Source organism: Anser cygnoides, chromosome 4 (genome assembly GCF_040182565.1).
Source record: "Anser cygnoides isolate HZ-2024a breed goose chromosome 4, Taihu_goose_T2T_genome, whole genome shotgun sequence".
NCBI classification, from domain to species: Eukaryota; Metazoa; Chordata; class Aves; order Anseriformes; family Anatidae; genus Anser; species Anser cygnoides.
Genome location: NC_089876.1, coordinates 49,273,154 through 49,286,768, shown reverse-complemented (window position 1 = coordinate 49,286,768; position 13,615 = coordinate 49,273,154). Strand labels below are relative to the sequence as shown.

The 13,615-nt window shown below is 40.7% G+C and overlaps 1 protein-coding gene across 3 annotated transcripts in view; it reads right to left on the bottom strand.

The window, feature by feature from the left end:
• Window positions 1–12,658, bottom strand: part of GLRB (glycine receptor beta) — a 52,250-nt gene extending 39,592 nt beyond the window's left edge. For 2 of the 3 annotated variants that reach the window (XM_048071851.2, XM_048071852.2), the window contains exons 1-3: window positions 12,512–12,658; window positions 11,387–11,540; window positions 198–304 (exon numbers count right to left, since the gene is read on the bottom strand). In XM_048071851.2, the coding sequence (XP_047927808.1) occupies window positions 198–304; window positions 11,387–11,508 (229 nt within the window). In that variant the 5' untranslated portion in view covers window positions 11,509–11,540; window positions 12,512–12,658. Of the gene's footprint in view, window positions 1–197; window positions 305–11,386; window positions 11,541–12,037; window positions 12,182–12,511 lie in introns of those variants that run through there. The other variant, XM_013175209.3, reaches the window with a different exon arrangement.
• Between the last annotated feature and the right edge of the window lie 957 nt (window positions 12,659–13,615).

The window sequence follows — 13,615 nt, the reverse complement described above, 5'->3', positions numbered from 1 at the left end:
TATGATCATGACGTCCCGATATATTTCAGCTCAAAAGGGTAAATGTCTCCTATAGTTTCACATTGTAGGGAAATTTCCATCATTCTTAAAAAGAAACATAGGCTGTGAATATCATCTTTATATAAACTTTCTATGTGTGAAAAGAGCAGAAGTTAAATCCCAAAGATAAAATAAAAAGGCAGAAATATCTGACAAACCTTTGAAATTTGGTCTTATCCTGGGGTCATAACTGAGCAATAGCCTATTCAAGATATTACTTGTAGAATTAGCAGGTACCCTTGCAAGGTCTTCAGCTGATTGCTGGCTGTAAAAAGAAGTGTATTCGTTACTATTTAGAGAGAAACAACTACATGCTTAAAGTTAAGTCATTTCACAAACAAACATTTTCAAGTTCCATACTGGATAGTCTTTCTTTGTGATGTTTTAGTATTTCTCAAGAAGCTGTAACAAACCTGACAGTTCTCCTACATACTCTAACTGTAAACTCGATAAGGTCAATAGATAATAAAATAAATCTTGTAAAATAAGTAAGAAGTTCACTAATTGCTCCCTTCCCTCTTAATACATATCCAGAGGGACATGATTTCTTCATTAGGAGAAAACAGCCAGCTTAACTATTTTTAGGGACTGTCAGATTAGGAATACAAGAAAATTGACAGCCACTTCTTAGGTGACAAAACACGCAGTGCCTTTTGGCAGCCTCTTGCCTTCAGATGCCAGTGACAGCTAGTCCAACAAGCTGCAGCCCTTGCGTAGTCTCATTGGTAAGTACTAACTGGAAGTTTGTTATGGAAAACAAGGCCTTGCACTCTGTTTTTTCAGGGCACTTTTAACTATCTCCATTTACCTTGCTGTCATTGTCTTGGGTGTTAAATTAAAGCCATCATGAAAATCAAAAAGAACCTGTGACGGGTGAATGTGGCTACAAGAGTAACATGCAAGTGAGAGGAATAAAAAGCAAGAGAAAGGGTGCACGGTCCCCACCCCACGCACTTTAAGCACCTGGCGGGCTGGTGATGTCCTGTAAATGAATTTCTATGCTGTCTGTAGAACCTGTTCAGTGATGATTTCCAGTTTTGAACTTTGTCTCATATTCACTTTTCCCTCCATTTTCTGACTACTCTGCTAACCCTTTGTCTTTGTAATTTAATAATCAGGATGCCATGTAAAAATAAGACAAACACCCTACAGAGGCATGTCATATACATCAACACTATTGCCTCCGGCAGGCAAATATACGAATTTATTTTTAAAAAATGATCCAGTTAATTTTCTAAATATTTTCCTTAACTAGTATCAGCTGTTGTTGTCTCTACTACCCTGCTCACCCTGCTTAATTCTTTTTTGCATTATTGTTTCTCATATCTCATATCAATGTCAGCTTGACAGACCTATGGGTGATTCTTTATAGCGTTTTGGCTCACTGTTAGTTTTCATCTCATCCTTCACTTTCCTTCATGTCCTCTGGGACTTCTGCATTATTCAAACATTTATTGAAGATAATATTAACTCTCCAAAAGGCTTTTGGCCATTTTTATTTTATTTTATATTTTTTTTATAAAAAGCCTCCTGACTTTAAGATATCTATTTCCAGTAGCTTCTGTTCAGCATCATTCTTATTGACTACTGGGAAAAAAAAAAAAATAATTAATTAATTACTAAAACACTAAAACAAGGAACTTTTTCCTTTTTGCAACATATCTTAACTTCCACTAGTATGTCCTTACTGTGTACAATAAAACTCTGCTAATTTAATATTAGAGAAATTAAATACCAAGAGGGTTTCTAATTTCTTCAAATAATTGATAAATTATTTGATAAATAATTGATAAATAATTGATAAATAATTGATAAATAATTGATAAATTCACCTTCCAATAATTTTCCTAGGCTTTTTATATTTGACTCAGATTTGAAGCATTAAGTACATAAAAGAGCTGATTTACTTCTGACACTTTGAGGTTTGTTTTCAGTTTGCAGTGTCAAAACAAAACCAAACAACAACTAATGAACAAACTTAAAACCCAATTTGTTTTATATTTCTCTTATGGATTGTTCAAAGAATTTCATTAAATAGTAATAATGGCAATAGTCATTAAATAGTGATGATCTGAACCACGTGGGACAACATGGACACAAAAATTAAATACAAATGCTTGCAGAATGTATTTGCAAACAAATCAAAAAAAAATTAAAAAAATGAGCATTAAACAGTGATAGAAAGCCAAACACAGCTGACATTCTGACAGGTTTATTTGTCTCTTTAAGTAAAAGGAATAAAGCTGTAATTTTGTGAGGTCTGTGTTGCACTGCAGAAGGATGTTAATACAAATGTGTGCTCAGGTTGTTCGCTCAGAGGTCACACAATGGACATTTACTGCAGTGGGGGAAGCCAGTGATGTGAAGAAGAAACGTGGCAGCACTGCTTTCTGGTAAAGAGCATCATGATCACATTTACTGCAAGTCCTTGGGTAGTGTTTTGAAGTTGTGTCATGTGCACACATTTTTCCTCACTTTAGGAACCAAGTGAAGCACAACAGCATTGGCTACTTTGAGCTAGGAGAAGAAGCCCGGAGTCAGTAATCACCAGTTTTTTAACGGTGACTTTGAACGAAGTGGTGGAATGGAAAAAGGCTTTGCTGAGTACAGGGTATATTTTCACTGCAGTCCTTCACAGTATGCTGTCATTGAACTACCATCGAGTAGCACTCGTGCTACTAAACATCTTCGCAAGGATTGGATTTCCTTCAGAGAACCCTGCTGATCAAAATTTCACTTGGAAATCAATAAATCATATGCATAGCTTCTGCTAAGCTCAGACATTATGCCACTTTCAGAGTGATAGATTAGCAGAATAACTAAACACTGAACAGGGTGGGCTGGGCGCATGGAGTAACTGGCTGAGATGATTCAAGCCATGGAGATACTCATCTAAAGCCACGACCACCCCTGCCTAACTGGCCATTCTGGAACAGTGAGCTTTGAATTGATGTGTAGGCTACGCTAGAGGAAAAGAATTTGAGCTCAGACCTTCCTTCCCAAGAGATGCAGTACTTCAGTTTTCTAAAGGCTGATTCCCACACACCACCACTCACACCAACTGAAAAGTTACTTACCACCTTTCCTTATCTGACCTAGAATTTCCATATGAGAAGCTGATAACGAGCCAAAGGTTCCCCTTAAATTTCCACTAGTTACAGCACATGTAGTAATTTTAATACATTTACTTCAACCTGCAAGGAATGCACGTGTAGCTGCTGGAAAGCATTAGGAAATGGAAATGTCGCAATGTAGCAACGTTTTTCAAAGTAATTTATCAGTTCTAGTCAAGACACAGTACATAACAAGCGAAGGGTAATGCAACTGAAGTCTCACAGTTGTTATAAAAGGAATTTAAAAGAAAGTAATAGTAAAGCTAGAAATTGCCTTATCAAAATTTTGCCTAAACCACACTTTTTTTTTTTTGGGGGGGGGGGGCGGGAATTAAATAAAGCAAAGCACAATGTCTTCTCCTTTTCTGCAAGAAAGGAGAAAGCAATCAGTGTTCTCACTTTATGAACAGTGCTCTCTAAAGCCAGAAAGAAAACAAAATACACTTAGTCTATCAGCACGACATCTCAGTGGGATATGACTGGCCTCTCTCCAGTCTACTTCTGGTATCACTGACAAATAAAAGAATGACTTTAAGTACTGCATTGCATGAGATACACAGGGAGGTGTCCGTCTCGTCTTTCTTCCACTGCAGCCGCACACATTTTATTACAGCCGTTGAAGAACATGATTAACATTTTAAATTGATGTCAATAGATAATTATCTTCATAATTCCTTAATCAAAATCGAGAAGTTTTGGTAAGTAGATACGCATGCAAACAAGAGGCATACTCTTGGTTGAAACTGATATAATAACTTCTTTACATTTGTGTCAAGCAAATGTGTCAGAAGACATTATGTCTCTCTCTGTTGGGTTATCATGACACCTAGTCTCCCAGAGCTCACTGAAGTTACAAGGAGTCCTTATCGCAGACAGTGCCACAGGAAGATGGCTGGAAAAAGGAATATCAACAACATTTATTCTACACAAATGGGGATAGGAACCTTCACTGCTGTTGTTTTAATTCACCTATTGCCCTGATCCCTGTTCTTAAGATCCCATTATGCTGAAGAATCTCTCATTTTAGAAAAGAACATTAATATATTTTTTACTTATGGCATGGCAATCAGGAAAAAAACAGGCACTTATCAGAGGCAAGCTAATTCACATCCCATCTTATAATACACTGCAATCCAAACAATCATGCTGCATGCTTTTTCTATTGTCAGCATTTACTTAGAGCTCACAGCTTGGATAACCTAGTGTCAAGCTTTGCCTTTGCATAGATTACTGTCTGACAGATAAAAATATATATTCCAACTCACACTGTTATCTCCAGCAAAATGTCCTACGTAATGCTGAAACAACAGGTTTTAGTACAGTTTATCTAATTTATGTGATGGGAACTGACATTTTAGTCACATAACATGACGGTAGATATCAAGGAATGATAAGAATAAGTTTTGGGAAACACAGTACATGTCACCTTGCCACACACTGCATGCACTACTTCCTTGATACAACCTATCAGTGTTCTGATTTGCAGGCATTTGATTTTCTGAGTGCAGTAACTCAAAGCATAAAAACAGGTTAACACAAATCAAAGAGATACTATATAATTCCTCCGAGCGATCTCTATGATCTCAAGCATGCTTAACAGCAACATTTTCAAACTGTAGCACCTGAAATCTCTATTACTAGGGAGAGTAATTATGATGCCTCCAATGCAAAGCGATGTCATTCAAATTACATTAAAAGTACAGAAATCTCAATAACTTTTTATGCATGCTCACAAAATGCAGTTGACAGCTAAACACTTAAATTTAGGTATGCAACTTCAGTCCCTGAATTTGGAAGTAATCCAGTATGGTGAACAAAGAGAAAGGTTCTTTCACAGTGCAATACAAAACATAAACCCTGCTGGGGCAGACTGAATAAAATAACTCCTCTTTCATCTGCTATGGTAGAAAGCCCAAACAGAATGGGTCCCAATGGGCATGTCAGCAAGATTCCTGTAGCTGGGTGGTGTGAATAGTTCAGCTAGGGCCACTACTTCAGTCCTTGACTATCAGAACCCTCTAAGTTCAGCTTTAGTTTCGCATTCAACATTTCCAGGATTGGACATGTTGAGGAGTGTTTAAACAGCATTCTGAAGTGCCTTGTTGTTTTTCTGTAAGCTTGAGAAAGCAAGACGATTCATCTGCCCACCAGAGGCTACAGCCCCAAAACCCACAGAACCAGGTTAGTACAGTACTTCATCCAGCCCGACTCGAACTGCTCACGACAAGCTAATGGTGCTTGTTTGCTCCCTGCTTAGGGACCTCTGTGTCCTACTGAAGTCACCACCCAAGTGACCTTTGCGCAGAAATGCCGTTCTGCTGTGCTCTGGCACCACAAGCATGCATGATATATGATCAGCATCCAGATGTTTAAGCAGAACTACAGACATTTGTCCACCTCGGTCCCCATGTCCCTATCTCTTTTCTAAATAAATACTGAGACGAACAAGACATAGATCTTGATAAGAGCACCATCTTGGTTAGAAAGCATAAATGGAGAGACATTTTAGGAATTTTTCTTTCAAAGACCCATTCAGTGGTGCTGGGAACAACATGTAGTCTTACGGTTTTCCTCGCACTTAGGTTCCGGGGATGGAATTTAACCTGCTGATCCACATTTCTTCTCAGTCTGAAGGCTATACATGAATTAGAGTGCTCAAGTCTGTAACTCTTCTGCACAGTTGTATTGTCTCATCACTACAGTGTTCAGAATGGAGTAAACACTGCTCACTTGAGAGGAAGAATTACTGAAAGAGAACCAACTTACCATAGTTAATTACTGTTTTACATGATAACTTAAGTTTTGCTTATACAGCTTTATCTTTTACTCCCCAGCATGCTTATCCACTCTGAATACAAATTCCCAGACCTCCTGGAATGTGGCCCTGTCTGTCTGAGATCATGGCTTTCCATAAGAGTTACATACTACGGAATAATTAAACCATTGACCAATTGCTGTCGCTATGGGGCAAAAGAATTTTTACAGGAACCAGACCTGAGCTCTGCAACATCTTTATCTTCAGAATGACTTTGAAATACAACTGCCTCCACAACTAAATTCAGGCTGTTGTTTCAACTTTCTTCCATCTTCCCCCACAAAGTAAATCAACCCTACCATCACACCTACAAGTGAAGATGTTCACAAACTATCAACAATGTCTTCTACAAGACGGGAATGACACCAGAGTCAATTCCACTTTCCCACCATTTACATTTGGGGGATGATCACATACTACAGATAGAGAGGCCATGTATACCCAGACATGTGGGGAGAAAAACAGTCCTTGTCCACAGGAAGGTGGAGAGGATCCAAGACATAAGACTTTGAACTTGTTTTAGTCTTTATGGGAAAAGCTTGGCAGAAGCCAGCAGTTAAGCAAGAGAAATGTATAGGAGAGACTTTCATACAATTCTATGCTTTGAACACATCAAAGGCTTTTTCTCCAGTTCCACTGTCTTTTGTTGTTATTTTTAAAAATAAGCTGTTTATTGAACCTTGGCATTTGTGACCTTTCTAAACTTCTGCCCTGGCAGATGGCACAAGCCATGTTTTCTGGAGGGCTTCAAGGGCCATTTCACAGTTTCTGAAGTAGCTGATATGCTTTATTGAACACAAGCCAAAACACGATTTGTGCTCCTGCTCTGCGGGTAAAAAAAAGTCTCTGTAGATATCATACAGTATTTATTTAATCATCTACGTGTACATAAATCTCCATGTGGGAAAATGCACACCAGTGGGGAGGGATGCTATTTAAAAGGAGTCTTGAGATCAAGAGAAAGGAATGGGATTCAGTGATCAGTGCCATACTCTCAGCATTAGGCTCCCTGTGGGATCATCGGCAATTAACAGTGTGCAGGTGAACAGCTGAGTCATACTAAAACTGTAATTAACAGGGATAGTTGGGATTGTGAGCACAGTTGTAACTGATTTTGTTAGCTGCTATTTGACACACACATCTCTTTGCTTTCTCTAACAGTCATAGCAAACTTGCCTTTCCTTATAAGTTAATTTGTCTATCTTGAGATCTTGCAAGTGGCTTTGAGGAGAGAATTTTCTTGGTTGCCAAGGACCGTGGGATAACAGCAGCAGCTGGAACACTGTAAAATAACTGAAGTATTTATTATGACATAACAAAAGGAAAAACATTCTTTCAGCAGTGCTCTTAGAAAAAGTCACAGCTGCGTGTCCAACATGTTTACCAGAAACAGGTATTATGAGGAATTATGAGGAAGTTACGCTAGGGAAAAGTAATAGCATTAGACAAAATCTGTTTTGACCACATCTTCCATCCCAAACATGTCTGTCTGTGTATTTTATCCTCAACGTCAGCGCTCACCATGACTAAAATGGAGTAGCTTCTTAAACTTCCTCTGCCATCTGGCAACTTTTGCAAAATAACACCAGTACTGGAAGGCAAATAATACGTACCTATTCAAAAATCTGGCTGGGCCTGGGGCAACTGTTTAAACAAAATGCTCATTTTTATCTGTTCAAACTGCCTGAAACATTCAAACAGGCTTAATTCACATTAACAAGAAACATGTGAAGCAGTCACTCTTGTGCTTAACCTATGTGACACACTCTGATAAAGAGCTGTAGTACTTAGAAACAACTACCCATTCCATATTTTCCAGGCCTTAAACTTCAAACACTGTATCACCAGAACCTGCAATGTCACTTCACTGCTCACATTTTCTGTTCCCCTGGGACTGGTAGATCACTGCAGAAGCACAACAACATGGAGTGACCTCCAAACAGTAAATAACAGTGGTAATATGGCTGATGGATAGTCTAAAACCAACAAACAGATCAAGTGACTAAATCCATCAAGGTCATCTGTATTCAGTATAGTGAATTTCAAAATAAGCTTTGTAAAGAGAATACTGTAACCCACAAAAATCTTAAAGGATTTTCTTGAAGAGGTAGACCTATCTCTTTCTTGTTTTCTTTCTTTTTTTTTTTTTTTTTTAAATGTTTTCCATGGAGATAAAAGGCAAGAGTTTCGTTACATTAAAGCTTCATATTTTATTGCACTACGCATCTGTGGAAACCAGCTTCCCAGACTTATGCTGTAAAACTCCCTATTGTGGGCTTATAGGTCCAATGTATCAATTTGTTTGTTAATCAACAAACATTCAGGAATAAGACATAACTACTCTCTGTTTCACTAGGAAAGCCTGAGGTAAGAAAGAAAATGATCTAAATTTAAGATGTGAAATTTTACATCTGTCTGAGGAAGCCTTAAATCAAGATAAGAACAAGTGATTAAGCATCAGCTTCTTGGAACCCCTCAATAAAAAAAGCTGGGAGAAACAATTTCAGAAATAAATGAAAATTAGATGGCCTATCAAGCCACTGTCACACAATACACAGAGAAGCATTATGAATAATCACAAGTAAGAGTTTTTGCTGCCAGATACAAGACAGAATTTTCCTAATTGAAGGAAGCAAATATCTGTTTATGAGACAATAATGAACTTTTTATGGGGTTTTTAATCAGTTTGGTTTCAGCTTTTTCTGTTATAGTTAATTTCATGCCAGAGGGTTATACTTAGCTAAAAGTTTCTGTGCTTGATATGCATAAAAATTCAGGTGTGCTCATTCTTCATACAAATTCATGCTAAAGTCCAAAAGCCAAACCAGTCCTAACACTATCCATTTCTGAATGTCAAACTAAAGAACCTAAGCAGTATTATTAGGCTCAGCATAAATCTTTCCTAGGAAATTATTTGCATACATTTGAATTCCATTATAAAATTTGTAAAGTTTGTTCTTTATATAATTACTAGTGGTTTTTATTTTCTTGTGGAGGTAGAATTTAACTTTTCAGATGTTGTAAAGAAACAAGCGGCAATATATTTTACAATAAAGCTTTAAGCCGTATGGCACTAGTAACCAATGAGAATTAAAGGTAGATTAAGGTTTTAACTTATGTATGTTTTCATTAGGAATTTGTACCATTCAACAAATGATGCAAAATCCTATAAACCTTCTTGAAAAAGATAAAATGCTTTCTTTCAAAACAATTCCTTTGTGCTTTACAAGCGAATTTTTCATTCAACCACTTTCTCTGAGACTAATTTTGATCAACCCTCACATTGTCACTTAATTCCCACTCCACTGCATTACATTTTGGTTTGTTTCTGAAGAAAGATTTTTTTTTTTGAAGAAAGATTTTTTTTTTCCATTTTTTTTTGCACAGGAAAGAAAACATTATGAGTAGGCTTCCTCTTTTACAATGTACAGTGTCATCAACTACAGAAGTTTTGTGAAAGGCTATAAAAAACATGTCGCTGGTTGAAAGTTTGTCCTCAACAGCCTGAGTTATGCGAGCATGACAGAGTTCACTCTGATTGCTTGTTCACCTCAGAGGCTGTCTAGCTGCCAGCCACAAGCCCAGTGATCCTGCAGCTCAACTACCACAAGAGACTGTCTCAAGCTGTGAACTTCAGCCAAGTGAGACACCGACAACTTGTTCGCTATTCAGAAAATGATAGAGCTCAGTGCTGCGGCAATTAATTCTAACTAGCAGCACGGCACACGCGGTTTGTCAGACAAGCATGGGATCATGCTAGGATTTTCACAGAAAGCTTCCACTGGCTGAAATGTAAAAACCTCACCTAGAAAATTACAGCACTTATTCACCAAGTATGGTGGTGACAAATGATGTCATATTTATAGCTTGTAAAATTAACTGGTATTGAGAAGAACAGAATACCAGGAAATACTGTGTTGAAGGAAAAAAAAAAAACACAAAACAACACTTCTCAAGATGAAATGCCATCTATGTTCTGAACTCTAATTAAGATGAAGTCCCAAACAGGTAAAATGCATGGCAGATCTGGACTCTCAGCTCCCAGCTGTGGAACTTCCTTTCTAAGGACTTCGGTGCTCACGCCTGTCTTGGAACCACGGCATTTCTCTCCTTGCCATTAGTCCTTATGGTAGCTCACAGTGAAAGCTCCATACAGAGCTCAATGTAACTACACAAAGGAGACAGAATGGATATGGGTCATTTCAAATGAGTCATGATCACATTAGAGACTTGTATCTTAATGTTTTCAAATCCAAAGACTTACCTCATTTTTTAGGGCCAATATAATAAAGAATGAGAACACTCACTGCATGTAGAAACTTTCTAAAAATTCAGTGTTACAAATAAACATCACTGTTGATACTTAAAAAGAGTGGGACCTTTAAAAGTATCATTCAAACAGTGCTTCATTCTGGTTATTCCATTTACTTTTTTCTTTTACTTGCAAAAAGTCTTTTAAATGTTAGGTAGCCAGTCTCAACTTCCAGTCTTCCTCTTCTATGGTCTCAGAAGAAATGTGTTGTAAACCTGTCTGAGCCACTTCATCATTTAAGGCACAGTGTTTTTCTACATCTATTGGTAACTCATTATATTCCATCCATCTTTGCTTCAGATATTTACACCATAACACTAAAATGATGACCAAGGATGGCCATGAAAATGACAAAAAGGCCCTCCAAATAAAACTTTTGCATTGTCCTATGGATCAACAGAAAATGTGGTAAGTGTCAGAAAGAGAAACTCTTTTTAGTGTGAAGTAATTACAGGTGTTGTGAACGTGGTCTCTAATCAGCTGGGCAATCACCAGTTAGTGATTAGTTTTAGTTTCTGTATTTTTACAGAGAGATTGCTCCATAAGGGCATTTTTATAGCATTAATCTATCCACCTCCAGAAAAAATATAGTACCGTAAATCACTGACGGAAGATGCTAAGACATTAGTTCTATTCAGCATGTAATAAGAATGTGAGTAGGGCAATCTCTCTTTTACAGAGCTAAGCTAAACAGAAACTGAATTTCAGTAAGATAGTATACTCGCAACATGATGTTAGACAGCATAACGTTACAGAAATACATTACTCTGTGCCCATAGATAGCAAGATACTGCATTGGAATCCCCCCAAACACTTTTGTTCATTGTTAAGAATCTGTTTACTATTGCTTAGATTTCTCTTTACATTAAAACAAAGGACCTGTTACAGAAGAAACAGACTGTTTGACAGAACTTAGCTATGTCACTGGTCAAGCTGACAGAACTTAGTGGTCAAGTGGTCAAGCCCTCTTCTTCTCACTTCCACCCCCCAAAATCCCCCTCTTAATGGAAAGCACCACCTTCCATTTTAATTCCCATGCAATTTCTGGTGTTAAAAATATGGCAGGATCTCAATCATGCAAGAATATAAAAGAAACACAGAACATACGATGGGCAAAGGTATTGCTTCTTTTTCCCCTTTCCTTTCTTTGAAGACTTCTCTTTGGAATAGACTTCTTCCATCCATAAGGAGAACGAGACCAAGAAGAAAACTGCTAGTAAGAACTTCATCTTGAAGGTTAAGCTTCAAAGAAACCTTCAGTCTACCGCAAAGAAAAAGAAAGAGGTTTATGTTAGTAGCATTAACCTAGTAGGTTAAACAGCAAATGGGAACATATATGTACAAAAAGAAAACAAATGTTTCCTTTTAGAAATCCAGTTTGACATAGGAGAGTGTGTTGAGGTGTAAATCTGATATGAAACCACTTTAGGTAATTTTGTGAGCGTCAAAGTGCTTCACAAAGTTAGGAGAATCACAGCGAGGAACTGATTTAAGTGTGAGTCCAGTGTATTGAAGACATAAATGTGATGTGATGACCTTCAAAGGCTGCCTGACTCAAAATCCTCAGAAATGTGGAAGAGAATTCCTCACCAAAAGTACCATCTATCGACTCCACTAAACACGGTTAAAGGTGGCCCACCAGCCTTTACCAAGGTAGAGAACTGAGAGGCCTCTTGACTTCTACACACATCAAACAGCAACAATTTCAACGCCGGTTACGAGAAAGGGTTGCAAATTTAATTTCATGGATGAAATTACCCATAGATGACTACTTTGCATGGACTCTAGATGCGGCATCAGCACTAAATGGGATCTGCAAAGACTGCTTCTGGGCACAGCCCGGAGCCCTGGGCATTGCCCCACTGCACCCAGTCCCACCTGGTGATGCCCCAAGGGCCGGTGCCCCACCAGCCCCCGACCACCACCCCCGGGCTCCTTCCACGCCTTTTCCACGGGCATTCCCCAGGCCCCTTCCTTAGGCCGGGGGCACCTGGGGGACCCCTCAGCTCCAGCCGCGTTCCCCTGCCCAGCCGCTTCCCGGAGGAAGCCAGCCCCTCTCCCCGCACCGCCCGCAGGCACCGGCACGTCCCCGGCCCCAGCCGGCGGCGTCCCGCCGCCCCCTCCCCGCTCCCTCGCCCCCCGGAGCCTCCCCAGCCGCCCCCTCCCGGCCCGGCCCGGCCCCGCCGCAGCGGCCCGGCGCTGGCCGAGGTGCTGACGGGGCCCAGCGCTCACCGCCGAGCCGAGCCGAGCCGGGCAGAGCCGGGCCGAGCCGAGCGGGGCCTCCCGATGCGGGCCGGCGGCGCGGCGCGGGGCGGAGCGCAGGAGCGGCGGCTCGCAGCGAGCCCTGCCTCCGGCCCTGCCTCGGCGCCCAGTGAGCATGTGCGGGGCCGCGCCGCCCAGCACGGCACGGCTCGGGCATAGCGCGGCACGGCCCCGCCGCACACGGGCACGGGGAGGCCGCCGGAGAAGGCGGCGGGGCCGGGGGCAGTGGGGCCGAAGGGCGCTGCCCGCTGCGGCGGGGGAGAGCCGGGCCCCGGGCCAGGAATGGGAGCGGGTTCTCTTAGGTCAGCAAACGCCCACCATCCTGCTGTAGTTCAAAGGCATCGTCTCCCATTTGTCTCACGTTCTCTTCAGCAGCCAAGTCGCTGGAAACTGACCCTTCCCAAGTCTTCCTTATCTTCCAGTCTTGCACCGAGGCCCTGGAACTTGTGCAGAGACGGGCTACGAAGCTGGTGAAGGGCCTGGAGCACAAGTCCTATGAGGAGCGGCTGAGGGAACTTGGGTTGTTTAGTCTGGAGAAGAGGAGGCTCAGGGGAGACCTTATTGCTCTCTACAGCTACCTGAAAGGAAGTTATGGGGAGCTGGGGGTCGGCCTCTTCTCACAGATAACTAGTCATAGGACTAGAGGGAAGGGCTTCAAGTTGAGTCAGAGGAGGTTCAGGTTGGAAATTAGGAGACATTTCTTCTCAGAAAGAGCAGTCAGGCATTGCAACGGGTTGCCCAGGGAAGTGGTGGGGTCACCGTCTCTGGGGGTGTTCAAGGAAAGGTTGGACGTGGTGCTTGGGGACATGGTTTAGTGGGTGATAGTGGTGGGGGGGGGGGTGGTTGGACCAGGTAATCCTGGAGGTCTTTTCCAACCTTAATGATTCTATGATTCCCCATACGCAGCCAGAGCTTCAGTCTGCACTAAAATAAAGGAACAGCAGGACCTGAAGATGTATAAAAAACACTTTGTATTCTTCAGAATGGGAACAGCAAATAAGTGTGATGCATCAGTGGATGCTTTCTGCAACATCCTGTAATCCTTATCGTACTTCTATGAAGCACCACTTAAGC